This window comes from Rhopalosiphum maidis, chromosome 1 (genome assembly GCF_003676215.2).
Source record: "Rhopalosiphum maidis isolate BTI-1 chromosome 1, ASM367621v3, whole genome shotgun sequence".
Classification (NCBI taxonomy): domain Eukaryota; kingdom Metazoa; phylum Arthropoda; class Insecta; order Hemiptera; family Aphididae; genus Rhopalosiphum; species Rhopalosiphum maidis.
This window is the reverse complement of record NC_040877.1, coordinates 77,041,183-77,064,155: the sequence shown is the minus strand read 5'-3', so window position 1 is coordinate 77,064,155 and position 22,973 is coordinate 77,041,183. Positions and strand designations below refer to the sequence as shown.

The following is a 22,973-nucleotide window of genomic DNA, read 5'->3' as shown; positions in this document are numbered from 1 at the left end:
GATCCAAAAAGTGAGGACAGAATAAATACAAACACTAATCAACTTGTATATTATATGCGAATTCAAATAAAATATTAATATTTCTGTTATTAATTATTATACAATTAATATTACGAGGATTATTATGGTTTATTGTTATTTTTTTCATGTAAATGGGAGTGAAAAATGTAATACATTATTATACATTTGTATGTATAAATATAGTCAAATTATAAAATGAAATCAAGCTTTCTATTCTTATTTGAATATTTTCACATATTTTCTTATGAAAACCCCTAGAACCCCCTCACCACCCACCCGTTCCGCTGTAATTGATTAAATCTTTATAAAATAAATCATAAAATAATTCAATTAAAATGTCTTAATTTTCTTAAACTGTATCAATATTGTAAAGAAAAATATTAATTGTAACTGTAAGTATTTATAATGGTGATATCAAAACGTTATAGTTATAGCAAATTTTAGTAACTAAATTGAACTGTTAAAAAAAAACCATAAACTTATTGAACTAATATTATTGTTAAGACATATAAATATACCTTCAGCTAAAGTTTTTAATTGATTTCCATGGTCAGCACAAAATAAAACATACGCAGAAACCACCAATAACAAAAATATTCACACAAAACTTGCTTCTAACACCTTTAACATTATTTTTTTTAACTCAAAACTTATTAATCAATCTTTCTCTTATATTTTAATACTAAATAGTTTTTTCAAAATTAAGATGTAAATTTATTTAATATATTTAATAGCAATACAAATAAACTATATATTTTAAAAATGAAATCGTTCATGTGTACTCAACACTAGTACGCCTCTAATCATCAACTGAAATTAAAATAAACGGCTTGATGAAATGAAATTGTTATTTTAAAATTGAATGAAATATAAGATACTTCAATACACTAAACACGATATAGTTGAAGAAAATTAAGGTTTGTATTTAAACACAATAATATTTTTTTTTAGTGTGCGTCTTCTATGTATATAGTTAATTTAAAAACTGCACGTCCTAAAATTTTACAGAATATTTCAAGTAAGTAGTAGTAAATACGATCTTCATTAATTTCACGTAAACCGTTAGGGCCAGACAAGACTAGAGCGCGTCAGCTAGTTGGTTTCACCAGAGTCCGATCGCTTTTGCGCCTGCGCCGCCGTCGACGGTGAATTTTGGTCGCGTTCTTTCGTGGTCGAGTAAGTACCATACCCTTTGATTATCGCACGGTACGCATGTAACGTAGGTAATTTTAAAAAAACTTGTGTGATTAATGTCACGTGTTTTATTGTTTTGTGGCGCCGTGTAAGTGTAGTAGGCACGTTTGGTCGACATTTTACACCACTCACGGCTGTTTTATATTGTTGTCCGTTGAGCCGTTGTGTAGACAACCGACACCTTTACGAGTTTTTGAACGAGACACGTGAACAACGCTCTGTCGCGTAATCCGTTGACGGGCATTTTGTGTGTTGCCGCCATCATTGGTCATTTCGCTACTCGACAACTTTATGCGCGTCACTTTTCACAGCATTGTCTTTGTTATTGTTCATGTACGAATATGAGACATACGCGTCATTGGACACCCGTCGTGACTTCTTCCGTTTATCTTGTGCCGGCTCGCTCGTTTTTAATTATAACCGCCGCGTATTTAGTTTTGATAACGCGACATTAAGTTTTTGGCACGTCGTATGGTACAACGCGTTTCGACCCGGAGTAGAACAAGTACCAGGTCAGATGTATCACCGCCCATTTTTGTATTATTTATATTATCATACGACTGTTGTTATCAACATCGTTTAATTATATATATATATATTTATATTTGTAATATTAATATTACGGTCGTCGTCCGTGACATTTAATCATTAAAACAGTATTGATTTTTTATTATAATTTTGCCTTATAACTAACATGGTTTTAGGTCGCTGTAATATAGACCTATTTAATTAACGATTTAGTTTGATATACAAAATAAATGTTCACTTTACGGATATATATTAATATGAGACTGCTAGTTGACAAAATGGATGTCCTATTGAAAAAACATTAACAAAGCAGATGATTATATTTTATAAACACTCTGAACTTCAATACAAATTTTTGAAAAAAATTATTCTTAGGCCCTCATGCCCCCTCCCCCAACTAAACACCATACCTGCTATAACATCGTAGGCACCATTTTATTTAAACTTAATAACAATTTGCTCATAGAATATATATTTATAATATGATTATAAATAATTAGAACGATACGTCGATTCGGGTGAACCCAGTTATGTGATTTACAACACAACAGATATGACCACTTTACTGTTTCACATTCTATAAATTTGCATTTTATCGTAAGATTCGCATATTATAATAGGTAAACATACAGCAAATAGGTCGTGAGAAATTGTTTAAGTAGTTTTTATACCGTAAAATATTCAAACGTGAACGAACTAAACCGGTTGTAATATACAGAAAAGATCGTAAGTAATTGATTATTATCGTTGTTGCCTCAATTTGGATGGACCGGAACTTTATAGGCTATATAGCATATGCATATAGTGCGTAGCAACACAGCGCCGACGCATCAACCGTCTCGCCCGCATGTATATGCAAATTCTGAGTCCATTGGAGAAAGGCCCACCTAACATTTTTTTTTATAAATACGAGTACTGAGTGTGCACTTATCTTAGTGTCGTGGTTAGAACAGCATACTATACATATATATGCTGTAGTTTTAAGCCTTTTAACGTCTTGACTGTCGTGTGTTCGTTTTTTATGACTTCAGACTTACGTTTACGTGTACTATATTTCACAGCGATTAAAAACGGAGTGCAATTTAATATAATATAAGTAAGTCGTTTTAATAAAATATATCTTGAAGTGCGCATCGTGTAAATAATATAAAGAAGGTACTACCTACGCAGTATTATTTTCCGTTTCGGCGTATTTTCGTATAATATAATAGAAAATATATACATCATAAATCATGGGTTTTATAGACAAATCGGTCTCGTTTTCTATTGTGCTTTTGATCAACTGCATGTCTGTAAGGTCTGAAAACTGTCAACCTCTCATCGATTTGATCACCAACAACAAATTGTACATTTTAAACGCATCGGAAATAGTAGCGTTTTTCCCAATCGATTTCAAATTCATAACAACCAACTATGGTGGCGTCACTTGCTCGAGCGGTAACTGCAGTACGACAAACGAAGTAAAGTACAAGAACGAACGAATAGAATCGCTTTCTAATACAGATCTGGCAATAAGTAATGAAGACTTGTCTCTAGCTATTTACCACAGTTTGAGTACTGACACGCAGTTGAATGATATTATAAGCGTTTTCCCCAACAGATTTGTGATGAAATCACGCACTGAAAAAAATACTTTTTTGGTTTACTCGACAGTGTTTGGTATTAATATCGATATCCCAAATCCTGGATGTGACAAATCAAAGTTTCAATATAGATCGAAAATAGCTAAAATAAGAGGAATTGTGTGCAACATTGTATTCCAATCTGGCATCAGATATAGCCTTGGTTGTGGCGATATCACATTATATTTAAATGCTGTAGATGAGGATACTAATCTTGACCATGACACAAAATGTGATCCTTAAAAAAAAAAAACAAAATATTTTTCATAATAATTTCACTTTCAATTAACGAATATATACAACTATAGTGATGTCAGATAAGCATTATTTTTTATTTTTGTGATCGTTAATAAAGTATGTCGATCATGATGTCAAACAATGCTTTTAATGTTAAACTTAAGACTAATTCTAATTATTTTTAAACGAATTATTTTAAATTATTTTTAAATAACAAAATTATTTTTATAGTACAACACCCATTGTTATTTTTAATTATTAATAAATATTCGATATTTTTTTATAATTTAAAAACAATATAAAATGTTGTTATTTGTGTTAGGTAATACGTTATATTATAAGTTCAGGTATGTTTTATGCTGTGAATATTATTTAATATCATTCAATTTATAACAAAAATAAAAAACAATTATCAATTAAAAAATAAAGATAATTATGTTAAATTGATATTTTAATTGAAATAGTTATTATAATACAACTCTGATATGGATCACATCACACACACGAACTTTCAATGTTATCTCAAGCTTCAAACCGTTAATGCCAAGAACTTGGAACCAAATAAAGTGTGACCAATAACTATATTTAAAGCTTTAATTGTATAATAATACAATAGACATTGGTTAATATATTGTTTGTATGGAAATCGTATTCGTGGAAAATATAATAATATTAATAATATTATACTTTGACTTAGTCGTATGGCTGTACAAGAAAGTCTATGCATATATTATAAACTAATACATATATCATAATTCATAATAATATGTACCAGCTTAATATTATGTATTATTTTATTTAATAAAATAATGCATAGCGACAAATAAATGTTAATTATGAAAGAATACCGGTCGAATTAACTAAATCTATTTAACAATAGGTATTATATATCTGTAATATAATATGAATAAAATACAATTCACAGATAAACCGTTAGTGGTGGATAATGAAAATATAGATAACATCACTTAACCTATTTAGATCCACCGTGAAAATTTATATTAATTCCAGTACATCAAAGTTTCAAAAAAACCACAGATCGTAAAAAATAGATGTATATGAGTTTATGTATTTATTTATAATTTTATATCAATAAAATAAAATTAGTATATTAAATAGTATGTTTTTTTTTTTTTAGTATGTATTGTAATATTAGTTTATATTCTAAGTGTATAATTACTATAACTATTTATATTTAAGCATATTGTATAAAATAAAATAAAAAATAAAAGTGTTTAAGCATGTTATAAATTTCCAAATATCAGATTTTGAGAATTATTTAAGAAAAATGAAGATGGTAAAGGTTGGTAAATCATTGTACATAATAAGAAGTACACCATTGACTATTAAACATATATTATTATACTTTAATTTAATGTGATCACTGATTACAGACTATATAGTACCTAATACCTATATTAGTGTTAGTTTGGGCTTATTGTACTTTGTGATAAAATAAGCAGAATAAAAAATGTTGTATACATGTTATGTTGTTTGAACAATTATTATATTAGGAGGATATCATTAAAAGCATATATTATTGTCTAGATAATATTCTTACTTTTAAATTTGATTTAAATTTACTCCAATATTAAAGCTAACATCAGTACATCAAAAATGTATTCTGCTGAACGAAATTTTATTATGATGTACGTTAGTAAGACAGAGACAACATGTCTGAGTACTGAGTATAGCGTCCTGTTCGTATAACATCTCATACGAGGTGTATTCAATAAATACCTAGACAAAATTTATTACAAATTATATTTAAAACTTACAAACTATTTAAATGGATCACTTTCAAAATAGTGTCCTTTAGCTTTAATACAATACTCCCAACGGTCTTGCCACTTTTTGAAACACCTTTGAATTTCCTCTATAGTTATAGCCTTTAGCTCTTATGTTGCATTATGGATAGTTTCGTCAACGTCTTCGAATCTATGGCCTTTGAGGGTACTTTTTAGTCTCGGAAACAAAAAAAAATCACACGGTGTTAAGTCAGATAAATATGGTGGGTGAGGTACCACTGGTATATTTTTAGATGCCAAAAATGCACGTATGGAAAGTGCTAAATGCGCTGGTGCATTGTCATGGTGCAAAAACCATGACTTTGATTTCCACACTTCTGGTCTTTTATGGCGTACTTTCTCTCTTAATCTTTCTAATACTTGTTTATAGAACACTTGATTTATTGTCTGACCCGTAGGTACAAACTCATAATGAACTAAACCAAAAAAATCAAAAATCAAAAAAAACAATGAGCATTGCTTTGATGTTTGATCGAACCTGACGACATTTTTTTGGACGAGGTGAATTTGCGGTCTTCCATTGCGATGATTGCACTTTGGTTTCGGGATCATATCCATATACCCATGTTTCATCACCCGTAATAATTGATTTAATAAAATTTGGATCATTAGAAACCCGATTTTTAGTTCTAAACACACTTCAATGCGATGTTCCATTTGCCCCTACGTTAACAATTTTGGTACTAATTTTGCGGACACTCTTTTCATACCCAATTCATCTGATAATATTGAATGACAAGTACCAATTGATATACCAACTTCATTGGCTATTTCTCTAACAGTTAATCTGTTTCAAATTTTGTTTCGAACAAGATCAATGGTATCATTTGTTTTTGATGATGATGGACGCCCAGGACGATGATCATCTTCAATGGATATCCGACCTTCTTTAAAACGTTTGAACCAGTTACACAGCGGCTTAGTGAAACATCTCCAAAAGCCAATTTAATCAGTTCAAAAGTTTCCGTAGCATTTTTACCAATTTTGAAACAAAATTTAATACACGCGCGTTGCTCCGTAATATTATCCATCGTAAAATCGCGATTTTATACAAAACGACCAACTTTGAACACGTATTTTCGATGACTGATTTGAGATAATGATTATTAGTATATACTGAAATAATGGTCATTATCTCTAGTTTATTTTGGCATAACAACATTATCGATAACATTAACCGTTTTTCTGTAATAATTTTTGCCTGGGTATTTATTGAACACACCTCGTACAATTTCTACCAACCAAAACAGATTCATCATAAATATTATTTATAACAGTCAATAGTAATACACTATATTATTTTTATTATGATCCGTACAGTAAGTATATTGTTTGTTAATGGTAAACTTGTGGGCCAATTAATGTGAATTTGTGTCTTACATGTATTTATTATTGTTATTTGTGGTATCTACCTATAATATTTTAAGTGCATATCATAATATTTTCTATTTAAAAATTAGAACTTATAATGTATGTTTTTCAAAATATACTCAATACAATTAAGTACTAACAAAAAAAGTGCTGACTCGTCATAAACAATTGATATTATTATATTTATTACTAATTATGTAAAACTTTAAAACAAAGATTACATGATTATTACTTGAAATTCACTTTATATTTATTCTCATATCTATTATTATAAACTAATTCCAAAGAAAACTTAGATGAAAATCTTATCTTTTTTTTAATGTGGAATAATCGTTAAGACATTTCAAAAATATTTTAAAACCTAAAAGGTAAAATTTAACATTTAATCATTTAAAATAAATTATAATTATTCAATACAACACACAGTAAAAATTACAAATATTAAAGTTTTACGATCATAATACTATTTTTTATTTTGTATACACATTTGTATAATTAAATTTAATGTATTTTCCATAAATTTAATGGACTTGTATTAAAATAAAAATTGTTCACGGATAATTTCAAGTTTTTAGCAAGTATTTTATAAATTATACTTTCAAACTTATGTACCTACGTATATTTTTATTTTTTATTACACATAAATCTATTCCTCAATAATTATAAATAATAAATTACATAAATTTGTCATATAAACCTATACTGTATATAATTTATATTGGACCATAGCCAAGTAAAAATAAACCAACTATACGCAAAATTATATTTTACACGAAGTAACATTTTCATTCTAAACAAATAAACCGGTATGTAAAAATATAAAATATAATGTATTATATTTTCAATTCAATATCTGTGTCTAACTGGAATGACATATTTTTATACTGCAACGGTAAAATGTTTTTTAAATCATTATCAAGAAGACCTGTTGAGAATTATTACTATTCAAAAAAATTAATGGAAAAATATTTACCAAAAATTACTACATGGAAAAAAGTGATCACAATAAATTGCAACAATTTATCAGCTTTGTGTGGCTTCAGCTACGCCATGAATAACAACATCAGCTTCCACTATTTTGTTTCCGCAATCCGTTCATTCGTAATTTTTATCGCCTGCAAAAATAAAACAAATATTAACTATTATAAATACAATATTTAAAAAATAATAATAATACAAGTCGTTAGTTGTTGTTTTTGTTTTCTGTACACACAAATCATACAGCACACTATCAATATAATGCCGGTTCCGAACTATAAATAAATAGTTTATTTGGAAGTTGGTCGGAAACTATAGTATTAAAATAACATAACCAATATCAGGTGATATACCTACTAACTGGGTGGCTACTACTCATATTACTATTATAATACTGAACAGTATTGTACAAAGATAATATTTTTAATTTCTAGATAAAAATAAAAATCAGTACTTATTATCCAGATAAAAAAGATCATCTTTTAAATATAGGTATCTATCAAAAAATTAAGTACTTCAAGTGTACTAGGTATTCATGTATTTAATATATTCATTTTTATTAATAATATTAATTTAGACAAATGATTATTAAAATAATAATTTGTGTTATGTATAAATTAACTATTTTTTAATCGGAAAATATAAAATACCTAATTAAAGTTTATAATATAAATAAATACTTAAAAATTAAATTTTATTCAGATAAATATTCTATATATTATATATTTTCTATTTATCTGGATATGATAAAAATATACCTGGCTAGATTAAAGATATAACACAATATTATAGTGATATTAAAATGTGTAGATATATTATTTATCACATCTACATTATAGATCGCGACCAATTCAAAATCGATCTGTTAAGAAAAATTCAATTATTTACGCTTTTTACAGTATAAGCGTTAAAATTATTAAAAAATATGTGCCCATTCTACGTTATATAAAAAAATAAAGCACTACATTTTAATAAAATTAAATTAAATTATCGATAATAATAACATCACGTCATCTTGTTAATCACGATTTTAAGTTTTCCTAAAAAGTATTTAAAATTGAACTAAGTCAAATAAAAGTAATAACAATTATTAATTAATTAATAAATGAGAAATTAATTGAAAACATAATATGTAATATAATATTATAAATGGTTTGGTGGTAGTTTTAATATTTTAGAATAATTTGATTAAATAATTACTAATGTTATCAAAACAACCATGTATATTTTATAAGTTTTAAAGTCTAAATCATGTACAGAAAATAGTCTAGTCCTACTTTTTAAGTGATACGCTAGCCCGCAACTTTTATATCGTTAACTTATAAACCAAAACCTCACACGAGCGCTCTAAAATTTGTTCTATTTGATTGTTATACATTTTCCTTCTTCATTTACTACTCCGTAAAATTTTCTTACCATTTTTCTCCAACATTTTTTTATTTGTTAGTATATGCTTTTTACATTGTCCAAGTTTCAACTCCATAGCACACTTCAGATAAAATTAGAGTTTTTTATGTATATATTTATATTTTATAAAGCCTAAGTAGAATCAGTATTATTTTGAAAGCAAGCAGTAGAATCATCTTAAGAAATCTTTTAAGTTGTTTTCAAGTTGAACGAGGTCCGAGACCCGAGTATTACTGAATCAATCTGGTTATGATAAACTATGAAATTAAATAACATAATATTATATAATTCATGCCATAAACGTATTTATAAATATTATCATTGTCACCTTAGTTTAGACGGAAAGGTACTCAATATTATAATATACTATATAAATAATATAGTGATAGCACAGCGCCCTCGAGCTCGCATCTATCGTCACATCCAAGGATACACTAAATGAGTTGGTCCAACTCTAAGTCAATTAGAAGATAGTCTGCGTAAAGTATTAATATAAATACGAACACTAATAAGCAGGGCTTGAATTTTATAGCATTTGCTAATTATTATAGGATATAGATAAAAATAGCAGAGCGAGCTATAGCCTATAAATTTGTTTTGTGCACCAGGGACTCCAAACATGAAATTTTATAATGCTATATTTTGCATACTTGAAGTATTTTAGGTTTTTAGTGCTATTTTTCAAGTTTTGGTGCTATTTTTTTTTGCTAATTTGTATGATATAATATTTTATTTTAATTATTATTATTTTTTTTTTTTTGTATACTTATGAAAAATACCCATATTTTCATTCATATTAAAGTCTATTTTTAAATAATCCGGCATATGGCCTATCGAACAATAATTCAAAATGTAAACAAACAGTAGTTTTTAATTAATTATAAATGTACCTATTAATTCATAAATAATCTTTAGTTAATAAATATAAGTTTTTTTTTTTTTTATTATGAACAGAATACATTTTTATTTTTGCTATTTTTCATGTTTTAAGGCATATTATAGCGCTTTTTTGAGATTGTTTAGGTCATATTATAGGGCATATTTCATTTATTTTTAGTGCTATAAAATCCGAACCCTGCTAATAAGTGTACAATTATCTTAGTGTCAGTTTAAAGTTAAAAGTTCAAAACTATATAAATACCTCAGGTCCTTAGTGTCGATTTCCGATCGAGGACGACGTACAACATAATACATATTTAAATCATTTTATTATAATATAAATCTTTATATGATCATCGCGGAGATAGAATACAGAGAGAGAGAGAGAGAGAGTAATTATTATTAATTTCTATATCGGTGCTCATTTGTTTCCATAAAGTACATAAATATTATATAGATATTAGGTATTCATATATATAAAAAAAACCATGACTTTTATAGACAATTCAGTTTCGTTTTCGATTGTATTCTTAACCTACTACATAATGTTTATCAGGTCAGAAAATTGTAATAATCTCATAAATTTCATCACTAACAAAAATTATACGTCATTAATGAATCGCTTTATGAGACGGATTTGAAAATAAGTGGTATGGACTTATTCATAGCTATTAACAACAGTTTGATTATTATTACATAATTGAACAATCTAATAAGCGTTTTTCCCAACAGATTTGTCGCGAAATCAGATATAAAAAAAAAAGTGACTTTTCAATTTACTCAACAGTATTCGGTACTTATCGAAATCATTCTCTCAAAAATCCCGGAATGCAATGTAAAACCGTTGTATAGAACGAGAATTGCAAAAATAAAAGGAGTGATTTGCAATACCCGTTTTGTGTCTGGCATCAGGTATAGCCTTAATTGTGGCGATATCCTTTTAATGTTTAAGATTAGAAAGCATTAATGATAATAATGAACATGACATTGAATCAAAATGTGAACCTTAAAAATAAATTGTTTTTTATAATAACTTCACTTTTGATCATTGATCAACCAAAACACATAAATATTCTGAAGATATCTTAACTTTATTTTTGTGATCGACATTTAATGTAAGTATGTCAATCACGTTAAATAATACTTTTAATATTTTACATTTAAAACAAATCAGTCATTTCAAAATTTGTTTTCAAGAAATCCTTTAGAATTTTATTCAAAGAATAGAGGAGTAATTAATAATTATTATAACATAACACTAACTAATTAAATATTTTTATTGATAATTTACATTATATTTTATCTTTAGTTAATATATAGACTCATCACTCATATAAGTATACATTTTATATACTTAATAAACATTATTCGATTTCAATGTTATTATTTTTTTACTCTTTTTAAAGAAATATTTATTGTATTTCTAGAATTATAGTTTACAGAATAAAAATTTTATAAGCATACGACATCACATTATAATATTCGAAGCAAAAAATGATCAATTAAAAAAAATATATATTATTTGACAAATATTTATTTATATAAATTTCAGATTAGTACAAAACTTACATTGTTTACTATCCATATTTAATGTATCTAACATTATTCATTAATATTTAAATATATAATGATCCATGCAAAATATTTATAACAATATCTTTATTCAAACAGGTACATTATAATATATTTTTATTTATTTATGTTACAACAACTTTTTACCTCGTAATACCTATGTAAATGACAGAAATTACGATTTAAAAAGTTAAATGTACGTAATAATATAACGTAAATTAACGAGTAAAATTCCAGGTTTATACGTGAATCCCAATTATATTATCAATATTCTGTTAGAACAAAAACGAAATGCTTTTTACGTCAAAAAATTATTTAATATTTACTGAAAATACGTTAACGGAACTATAATAAAGAAACATTTTCACAATTTCTCGTAGTTTCGCGATATGTAATTAAAAATACATTAACGTATAATTTTTGCCTATATCTAGTACCGCCAGGATCTACGTATAAACCTGGCATTTATAAATCGGGACCATATAAACCCGGACTGTACATATCTGGATCGTATAAATGTGGACCATACAAATCTGGACCGTAGAAATGCGGATCATACAAATCTGAACATAGATATCTGGAGCGTACAAACCTGGACCATACAAAATTCTACGGTGCAGATTTGTATGATCCACATTTATACGTTCCTAATATGTACAGTCCAGGTTTATAAATTCCGGGTTTATTAACGCCCCCACTCCGAAAGTTAAATTTTCTAAACGTTTTCTGCGCACAACAACGTACTGTAAACTTTAGAAAATGTTATCATACAATAAAATTAATACAGTACGATTAGTCAAATATACTAAAATTTATTATACTTGGTAATTAAACTACCGACTTATCGTTACTCCAGCAGTGCTTCATGAAACAATTTGGAGAATCTAAACACTAAGGACAGCAAGAGCCATTATAAAGATTATTGTGATATTGTTTCAAATCTAATGCAGTGATAAGTTAATACCTATAGCATCTATTTATAAGTAATTAATTTTAGATTATGAGCGGAGCAATGTATATTATGTATGTTTTTTTATTTTTTTGTCTGTCATCACTTTTTTACGAAAATTGGATACAAAATTGAAAGTTTCTCATAAGTAAGTAATTTTAACCAAAATCTCTTAAAAATATAATATACACAATTTTTTTTTTTTTATAAGTACTACAAATTTACATACGCCAATAATAAGATTATGCATATCATTGTTGGAGGAATTTTTAGCAATTTGATTATATGTAATCATTCAACCTTTACAATTATTTTCTCAACACCACTAATATTTTCTTTCTATATAACTGTTATCCGCAACTGCTATCTTCATACCAAGAAAAGCCTTCACATTATAAATGTATAACATCAGATCTTTATTTTTATTACCTTTTTATGTACTCCATTAAAATGTATTGACTTATAATAATTATTGTCGAAATATTAATAATCTTTTATGATTACAGTTTAAAATTTAGTCGTATTATGAAATACAAAAATTTAGTATAAAAAATTAAACCAAGTTTTGATCCATTTTATTTTTCTTCATTAAATTAAATATAATTAACTAATTATGTTATAATGCTGTGAAACATTGAAAGCTGAATTAAAGAACGCTTCTTTCCCCGATGCACAAGCGCAATTTTAGTGGTTTTGGGGGGGGGGGGTTAAGCCCCTCAAAATCAATCATATACCCCCCTCCCAAATGGTTTGTATATATCCCCTTCCCACTTTATATAAGTATATCTCAGAGAGCATACACACAGTACATACAAATTATAATAGCCCCCCCCTCGAGTTTAAAACTCAAATTGCGCCTATGCTCCGATGGATACAATTATAGATATTCCTGTGTATATTTCGACCCGTTTAAAACAAACCCTTTCTATAATGAACACGGGCAGTAGGCCACATTATATTAATATCGTAACTTTATTATGAGTAAATTCAGTAAATGCATATTTTTAACATTAATTGCATATATTTATGATTATATGTGTTATGTGTTATTTATAAGTAAAACATTAATATTTATTATGAATATTTTTTTCATAATAATAAAAATTTTCATTAAATATATACATATAACATATATGTGAATTTGACTAAAAAAAATACTAGTCTTAGTCCTGTAGGTATATATACAACGGACATCACCTGTAACATCTATAAGAGTATAAGACTATAAAAATTGATAGTTTAAGGTTTCACTGTAAAAGTAGAATACATTAATATCATTATAGTCATAAACTTTTATGAAATAAAACATGTTGTAATACATAAGTTCTAAATAAAAAAAAATGGCAAGGTTGGTATATTAGATTTGTTATATTACTTGTTTACTTTAGATTTTAAAAGTTCACTAATATGTAGTTATACATCATATTTATAGCTTTTATTAACCTCTATGGCTCTATCGCGTCATTATATTTTAAAAATTACATATAATATTGCGTATATAAGTTATAACCGCAGTCCATAGGCGTAACGTTGAATTAGTATATATCTATGATTATAACCTTTTAGGTTATCAAATATTAAGTAATCCGAAATTTTAAATTAATTAGATTAGTTTATGAACACGTGTAGTGACTAAAATAATAACTAAGTATAGGTAGGTGCACTGCAGTCTGCAGTATCCAAATCCAATATATATGCATATTATGGTTTATTAATTGTTGTATATAACTTTGTATTATTTTCAAAAGTTAAAAATGCTTCTTATAAAACCCGAGGGGTGAACTTGGCTATTTATTAAATTTACATAATTTAATCCTCACACGTTTATAAATGGTACAAATATTTGCGCGTTTAGTTTAATATATTATATAGGTAATACATTATATGATTGTCACGGTCTGTCAGAAGCATATAGGTATACAAGATTTTCTTGAGGGGGATATGAAATAAATTCAAATAATTTTTTTATGTTGTTGTAATCTTTTAACTTCCAATTCTTAATCCTTTAAGGTATTTTATAACAACTGTACTGTTTATAGGTAAATACCGAATCTAAAAAATGGACAAGAGAGGGAGGAACAACAAATATCTTCATTAACCGTTTTAATGCCTTTTTTCAATTCTACACGATAGTATTAGTATTCACTCACATGGAATCCGCAAAAAATTATTTAATTTAATCATAATATGTATATACATATATATACATACGTATATGAAATTTGCGCGCTTTTTGTGTGTGAACGTTACTTAAAATATTAAGTTTAATTTGTCGGCGGCGATAGGACGCCAGGAGTCACCAACTGGACATACGTTTGGCCGCTACCATATAACACTACAACCTATTTTTTTATGTACCTATAAAAAAATGTATTGACTTTTATCTTGTTAACTCGATACTTAGTGCTACTAATATGATTGCCACAACTCATAATAAATGGAGTTAAGCGATTTCCATTGTAATTAATCACAACGGTCTATTATTGTGACGGATCAATCGTACAAAAATTATAATAGTGTTAAGCAACTATGCAAGTATGATCTTATAAACCTACATAAATTGGTACTTACTTTTATTATCCTAACAAATAAACGACGATTAAATATTCGGCATGTATAATTATTATTAACCGATATCTACAACCTTTGACATCAGCAATCGTATAGGTATGTTATCAAATAGTGTATTCTGTTAAAATATAACTCGTTTCACGTCCTAATAAACACGTTTCATTCTAGGTGTTAAGTTCAACTGATAAAAATTATACGAATATCGAAATACAAAGTTGTATACCTACTCCCAAAGGTCAACGACGTAACCATGTATTTTTGTTAGTTTATCCGTTCACAGTATGTTCTATGCGATTTGTAAGAATACATTCCAAAGTTTTTTCATAATCGTTATTAGTCATTAGCTAATGTCTATGCAACAGAAAATTAAAAAAAAAAATTTAATTAGATTTAATAAAGGTAACTACCAATAAAAAAAAAAATAAGCCATATTATAAATATTAATTATTATGTCTATTCGTTATACGTTAAATAAGATTAAATTTTTCAATATTCACGTATAAACATTTATGTGCATAGAGCATAGGTACATATCACTTAGAAAATCAACAATAAATAATATTCATTTCGATCTTGATGACTAAGACGTTAGTGCTTACGGTATTATGGTAAGGAAACGGTATATCTAATGCAATACCGGAAAATGCCGAAAAACCTTGATAGAGCTGACATTCAAATCAAATACCTACCGGGATTAAAAATGATGTACCTATTTACCGTAAAAATCGTCAAAGGCGTCATCTCATATGGCCATATAGTATACAATTTATTACATAGCTGTTTCGTCTGTAGTGTCGTGTCCAAAAGTTGAGCTTGATCCAACTCACGACAGATCATGGTTAATAAACTATCCCATAATTTATTGAAACGGCCATGCAGAACACGATGCAAGGAGAACATGAAATGATGTACAACGTAGCTGTTGTGAACACAAAATTGAACTGTACGTAGGTACTTCAGGATTTCCGTATACCGTAAAGCGGTATTTAATACCCAATAAACCGTTAACCCTTTCTAGTTTTAAGATTTTTACAATAAAAGTGTACTAATGACAAAAAATAATAATAAAAGATGAATTAATTGAAAGCATAGTACTATAATGTAATATTATAAATAATACGCCTAAGAATATTCATATTCTCTGGAGTCTACAGATGCCCGTTTTTCTAATGAGACTACTGTGAAGATATTATCACCTGTGAAAAAAACGATGATTTGAAATGGATAAAACTACTTAATTCGACTCTTGTGTCAGATATTTTAATATAATAATAATAGACTAAGTCTGAGCATGAAGTGATTTATTTGTATGAATTAAGAATGGTGCCAAAAATAAATTAACCTCGAGGATGATTAAGCAGACAAATAGAAATACGGGACACGATGCAACTTTACAATGGTATTACACAATGATTTTAAAGATACATTTGATCGCTTGGACTTAAAATTAACAGATGTTACCATATTTTATCATTTATAATTAATAATTTATGCTCTTGGATAACATTCATCATCTATGAGATAAAATAGTACAATTAATTAAATAACAATATATTGTTCAATTCATAAACTAGTTTCAATTTTCCATAAATACTTCAAATAGAACAGAGATTGTATTATGAATGTTAATAATCAAATTATACATTCAATTATAAAATCTCAATATGTTAACATTTAAATGAAAAGGATTCCACACCCACATTAACTACATCCTGTTTTACACATAGTTAATATATGTTAAGCAGATTAAATTTAATTGTTTTAATATTTAAAAGAAACCACAGGCAATGCCACAATTTACTTAAATAATAAAACAAAAATTAACAGTTAAAGGTAAGTTTGCTGTCACATATTTGTAAAATGAAAACAACAAAGTGTGGGTGTAGCATCCTCATAAAACCTTAACATTATTTGAGCAAGCAGTAGTTTTTTATAATAGAAAATAATAATGAAAAATTTTTCAATGAAATATAAACACTTCGATAACAATAAATAAAATCTGGCGAAAAGCTTAAATTATTCTTTTGTTGAAACAATAGAGTATTTAATTCACATTTAAAGGCCAACAGTAATTAAAAAAAACATAACATTTTAATAATTTTAATAAATAATATCAATAATAAAATAAAATAACTGTTGTTGTTATATTCTTTGTTTATTGTTTTATAGATGAATAGTTTTATCTTGTAAAAATTATTACATGTGTTATAATGACCTCAACTTACTCGCGTTCTTACAAATTAAAATAGAAATAGAACATGAAGAAAAATAAATATTAAAATCGACTTGATTTTTTTAAAATAAAATTATAAAATATCATCCATAAGGAAAATAGTTAATTGAACGCGAAAAGTGGTTAGAACTTTGCTTTTGTTTCATACAATCAATATATTTTTTTTGATTTTAAAAATTATTATTATAAAACTTTTAAGTAGTCTATGAAGAACAACAAAAAAACTTAACGTTTTTTTAAATAATACTTAATACTTAATACTTAAAATGGTAATCAAACTTTGGTTTTTAATCAGTTGTTTTCACCATTTTCATGACTTTTGATAATTTCATTCTGAGGCTTTTCTGCTTCTAGGTTGTAACCATTAGCGTGGTCTGTTGATTTTGGTGAAATAGAGCCTGCATCGTTTTCAGATAAGCTCTTTCTGTTATCCTTATTACTGCTGCTACGTCTCCTGAATCTACCGCCATACTTTCGACCTCCTTTAGGTGGTGGAGAAACAGGTTCAGGGTTTTCAAAATGCATAATTATAGTAGTAACAATATTTTCTTTATCATCATCAGAAAGTTCAGGCAATTTTTCTTTAATAGCATCTTTGAAACCATCTTTATTCTCCTAGAAATAAGTCAATTAATAAACTACATATTTAATCATATAATAATAAATTAATATAGTTCAGGAGAAAACAAAATTAGTGATGTAACTAACGGTCCATAAAGATTGAAGTGTCATATAATCAATGTTAGCTTTGGCAATGGAATTACGATAACTTATAGCTTTCTTGCGATCTAAGGCAGTTGTTTGGTATGACAAAGACTTATGATAAACTGTATTTAGTGACTTCTGTCTTGCCAACAACTCTTGAGTGCTATGTAATGTCTGTACTTCAGAATCTATGCTTGTAAGGAATGTAGATAATGCCTTGGTCTTAGTTTCTTCAGAAACTTCACTTCCAGTTACTACTTCTTTCCCATCATCATTACCACTTTCCAAAGTTACACATAAATGCTGAACAATCTAAAATAATTTTAATAACAAATAAGTTAATAATAATATAAAATATCAAAATACATGTGACTAAAGAGATAATATAATATAAATTCTTCATAACAAATAATTATAAACTCAACTCACATCATAAGCTAATTTAGCGCGATCGGTAGCCTTGGAAGTATCAATGTGATCTTTATCTAAAAGAACCTTTGATAGAACTCTTAATGAAAACATAACCATAGTATCTTGACAATGAGTTTGAGCAAATGAATGGCAGTTAGCAAATCCTTTAACTACTCCAGAGAATTTATCTAATAAGTTATAGCTGTAATAACAAAATAAATACATTACTAAAATAATCATAAATAAAATATATTTTGTTTTCTTACGCAAGAAGAGACTTAATTAGAAGACAAGTGTTGAATTTGGTAACTTCATGACAAACTAAAATGGCCATTTTTTTACCATTGTCTTTCAACATTTGTTCTAACCATTCTATAAATTCGGCTAAAGCAGATATTTCACTTTTTGATTTTAATGTCTAAGAAAAAAAAACCCATTAAATTAATATCATTAAACATTAAAAATAGATGGAAAGAAGTATTATTAATAAAGAAATATTATATTATTGATATCTCAAATACATTTAAGTGAAGTAGTAATTTCTATTTTCATAAATATGACAGGAATCTTTTAGAGCATAATTATTAATTTGGTAAAATTATTCTTAATATAATGCAAAAATAATATCTTATTGTGTTTAAGAAATTATATTATTGGACAAATTTCTGTAAAACCTACCTAAAAATAAATAATAATTAAATAAATATAAATATTTGTTTTTTTTTTTTGCATAAAATTTAATTTTTATAATTATACTTTAAAACTTAAAATCAGGAAATATGTAGAACTTTTATTTAATGAAATTTTCTGTTTAACAAATTATTTTAGAAACCCATGACCTTCATTGTTAATTATGCATAAATTTATCTCTGTATAAATAAAGAATCATGTGTTTCTATATAACGATTTAACTATTTGATAACAAACCCGTTTTTGTAAACAAAATCGAAACATTTTACAAAAAAAGTACAATTTATAAAAATAATAAAAAAACAAAACTTACTAATTATCTCTCAATAATAAATTACATAGATAAATATGTAATAAGATAATAAGATTTATATTATGATATGTATTTGATATTTATTTTTTAATAATTTTTATTTTTTTTTAATACAATATAAAATACGAAATACCTATGTAATTCTATTTTACGAATTCCTCTATATTACAATTTTTTTTGTGCCTTAAGCAACTTTGTTAAATAGAAGTTTCCACTGTATAATGTAAAATAATTTTAATGTTGAAAAAATTATATGATACTTTTATAATCATTTAACTATAAAATACACAAAAACAAATGTATAAATACTTATAATTTATTAAATAAAAATCTTACTTTATTATTTTTGATATCTTTTAATGCACGGAAACGTCCCATTGTTATAGTGCACAAAAGATGACGTCTTCTGGCAACTTGATCAATGTCATTATGTGGCATTATATATTGATTAAATGTCGAGTTTGGTGTGTAACCAGCAATATGGCAGATTTCGTCCAATAAACGGCGTCCAGTCGTATCTATATCCCAGCCAACAACCATATAGTCAGACAAATTGTCCAACGTCACAGTGTTGTTACTGACATCAACAATTTCGGTATTTTGAACCATTTTGCTATAAATTTAATATGATAAGCATTAAAACTCATAATTAATCCTAAAAATAAAAACTTTCAGAACATAGGAAATTTTTGAAATGCTAATGAGTAATTGCAACTTATAACTTATTGCAACCAATCAATTTAAATTACCAAAATTAACAAATTTTTAATAATTTATTTTTAAATTATGTGCAATACTAATATAATATTACCTGCCATTCAAGTTTTTGTATTGTTGAGAATAAAGATTATTAAAATGTTATATTTATTTTGATTATGAAAAAAATAAAACCCATTTATATAACACAATTTTTAAATAGTTTTGAAATAATGATATATGTTGTTTACCTATTTAATTGATTATTTGTGCTAGGTAAGTATACAGAATTTTAATGTAGTAATAAATTGTTAATAACTACTAATACAATAACTTCTAAGAAATTTAGGAGACAAATTTTTGAAAAATATTTAAAAGGAAATTCAGCATTACAACATTACAGCTTTTTAATATATCTTAAATTAAAAATCTATCCACTGTTCTAACACAATATGCCTATCAAATTGTCTAAAAATATAATAAAACCACAAAAATGTGAATCAGCAACAACGTTGAGAAAAACCTCAAAGACTTACGATATGAAAAAGTATTAATAGATTAATCGTTTTCATATCGACACCGATACTATTGACTATAACATTTAAATTACAAAGTTTATTCTTAACGACAATTTATAAGAGCGTAAAATAGTGTCTACGGACCCGGACAACGGTTTTATCGCGATAGCAGAGGTTAATAGCGGCCTATCAAGATAACGTTATGAATATCGTATTTTATACAATAATACCTATATTATTGTGATTATCATTTATCGCAAAGCATAGCGAAATATTCGAATGAGTAAAAAAAGAACTGAAATGGTGTAATAACCCCGAATAAAACGAGAACGGCGGACAAAAATACGATATGCGCGATTCCGTTAGTCGGCGACGCAATAACGAGTTTCCGCCGAGTAGCAGTAATGAAAGTTCCGAGGACGACGAGAAACGGGACATCGTTACAAACTAAATATTATTATTGCACAATGATTAATGTAGGAAAATCCGAAAATGCTTTTGGCGATGGTTGTTTCCGAAAGGAATATGACGTAATCGCTAGTCAAAAAAGTTTGACCGACGCCTGCGAGAAAGGGACTCGGGTGCAAAAAAAAAAACACGAAAAAATACTAAACGCATATTTGATAAAAAATTCCGAATTTACTTTTTTTGCAATCTGAATTTCGTTTAATGCGCGTCCTTGCGTGGTCGGCGGTACGAGCGCGCGTGTCGCACATGTCGTGCGGTCACGGCCTAACCCTTTCGAAAGACGCAAAACCAAAAAAAAAGCTTAGACAATAATCGTAGAAGTGCTCGTCCAACTAATTGTATAGGCTATATCATTATAATATGGTACTTAGTACTTACTGTGATAAATAAAAATAATTATTTAATTAAAATATTAAAATATTAATCATTAATATTGTTATGTTAGTCCTTAAAATAATATTAAAATACATTGTCCTGATACATACCTGATTTATCTAATACGATGTGCAATACTACGATGTATGGCAGAGTTGAAAAATGCAGATGTATACGATACAATATTACACGTGCGAAACTGCAGCAGCTCTCAGTAGACGGTGAACAAAAAAACGTGTGTGCAGATTGAATTGGCCTCTGAATCGGATCCGGTAACTCACTGACGGTCGGCGAGACGTATGCGCATGCGCTCATCCAGCAAAGTATCAAAATAATAATAATAATAATAATAATAATAACGTAATAGGTAGTTGTGAAATAACGACGTTAAAGCGCGACCGCGAGTGTGTGGTGGGGACAATTGCGGGAGTCGGAAGTTTTCAGTTTTATCCGAGATTGTTTGATCGTAGAGGGGGTGGTGGCTTCGAATTTTAAGATTCAAACGGAACAATATTATAGAAATAGTTAATAGCTATTATATATTATTTATTAACTATTAGATTCGAGTTACTCTATTAAATTCCATCCCAAATCTGGCAAATCTCGAGTCACGGTGTTAAACGATTGTACGATGAGCAGCTGTGAACTGCACTATCTTGTTCCAACGCAAGCTCTCAGAAAATCTCGTGATCGTATTACTACTACGTGTCCTGTCAGTTACAAAAAAAAAAACATATACTGTGTGACGTTTTTAATTTTTAATAACTACGACGTAATTTTAAATTAAACAACTTACGTTTATTTAAATTCTAATCTGACCTATTATAATTTTTGAAGACCTCTAAAATATAGATCATAAAGTAATTAGTAATTATCGAAAACCAAACTATGTATGTCGAGCAATCATTATTGATACCTATATAATACCTATTACCTAGCCGTCAATTAATAGACGGCGGCCTGCCCCGTATTTATTCTGAAATTTTTGTCGGGAGTCGTGACTTATCAATTGACAGTTATCATTTATGTTTATCAAAATACACATGGTCACAATACCATATGCGTTTAGCCGGGGCCACGTCGTCGTTTCCCGCGTCTCAGGTGGGGAACCAATAGCAACGGCGTCGCTACACCTCGGTGTTACCAATCCAAAAGTTCCCCACTGCACTGCGACATCAGTTCACGATTCGAATCAGTTACGTAGGCATGATGTAGTAGTAGCCCCAAAGACATAATAATAGATTAATAGAACTTTATGAAGATTTAACGTAATAATTTCTACAGAACCATAGTTTTCGCATGTTATGAATTTATCACAGAATTTGAGCTGATTTAAGTTATCAAAATTGATAGCACCAAAAATAAAAATTTAATAAAATATACATTTGTTAGCTACCAAATGACAAATACACATAATACATTTATCT

The 22,973-nt window shown here is 27.6% G+C and overlaps 2 protein-coding genes across 3 annotated transcripts; one reads left to right on the top strand and one right to left on the bottom strand.

Annotated features, from left to right (window-relative positions):
- The first annotated feature begins 2,665 nt into the window (after nucleotides 1-2,665).
- Nucleotides 2,666-3,837, top strand: LOC113557501. Its single transcript, XM_026963066.2, has one exon. It carries the CDS (start codon nucleotides 2,976-2,978, stop codon nucleotides 3,606-3,608), a length of 633 nt encoding a protein of 210 aa, XP_026818867.1. The 5' UTR covers nucleotides 2,666-2,975; the 3' UTR covers nucleotides 3,609-3,837.
- A 13,434-nt stretch (nucleotides 3,838-17,271) lies between these two features.
- LOC113558704 (maternal protein exuperantia) lies at nucleotides 17,272-21,841 on the bottom strand. Of its 2 annotated transcripts, none has more exons than XM_026964216.2 (6): nucleotides 21,657-21,841; nucleotides 19,826-20,102; nucleotides 18,753-18,904; nucleotides 18,505-18,688; nucleotides 18,079-18,387; nucleotides 17,272-17,985 (listed from the first exon to the last, which is right to left on the bottom strand). In XM_026964216.2, the coding sequence occupies exons 2-6, from the start codon at nucleotides 20,096-20,098 to the stop codon at nucleotides 17,662-17,664; spliced, it is 1,242 nt and encodes a 413-aa protein (XP_026820017.1). In that variant the 5' UTR covers nucleotides 20,099-20,102; nucleotides 21,657-21,841; the 3' UTR covers nucleotides 17,272-17,661. The 2 variants fall into 2 exon arrangements, with proteins under 2 accessions (XP_026820017.1, XP_026820018.1); XM_026964217.1 differs by lacking the exon at nucleotides 21,657-21,841 and adding an exon at nucleotides 20,301-20,319.
- Nucleotides 21,842-22,973: the final 1,132 nt, after the last annotated feature.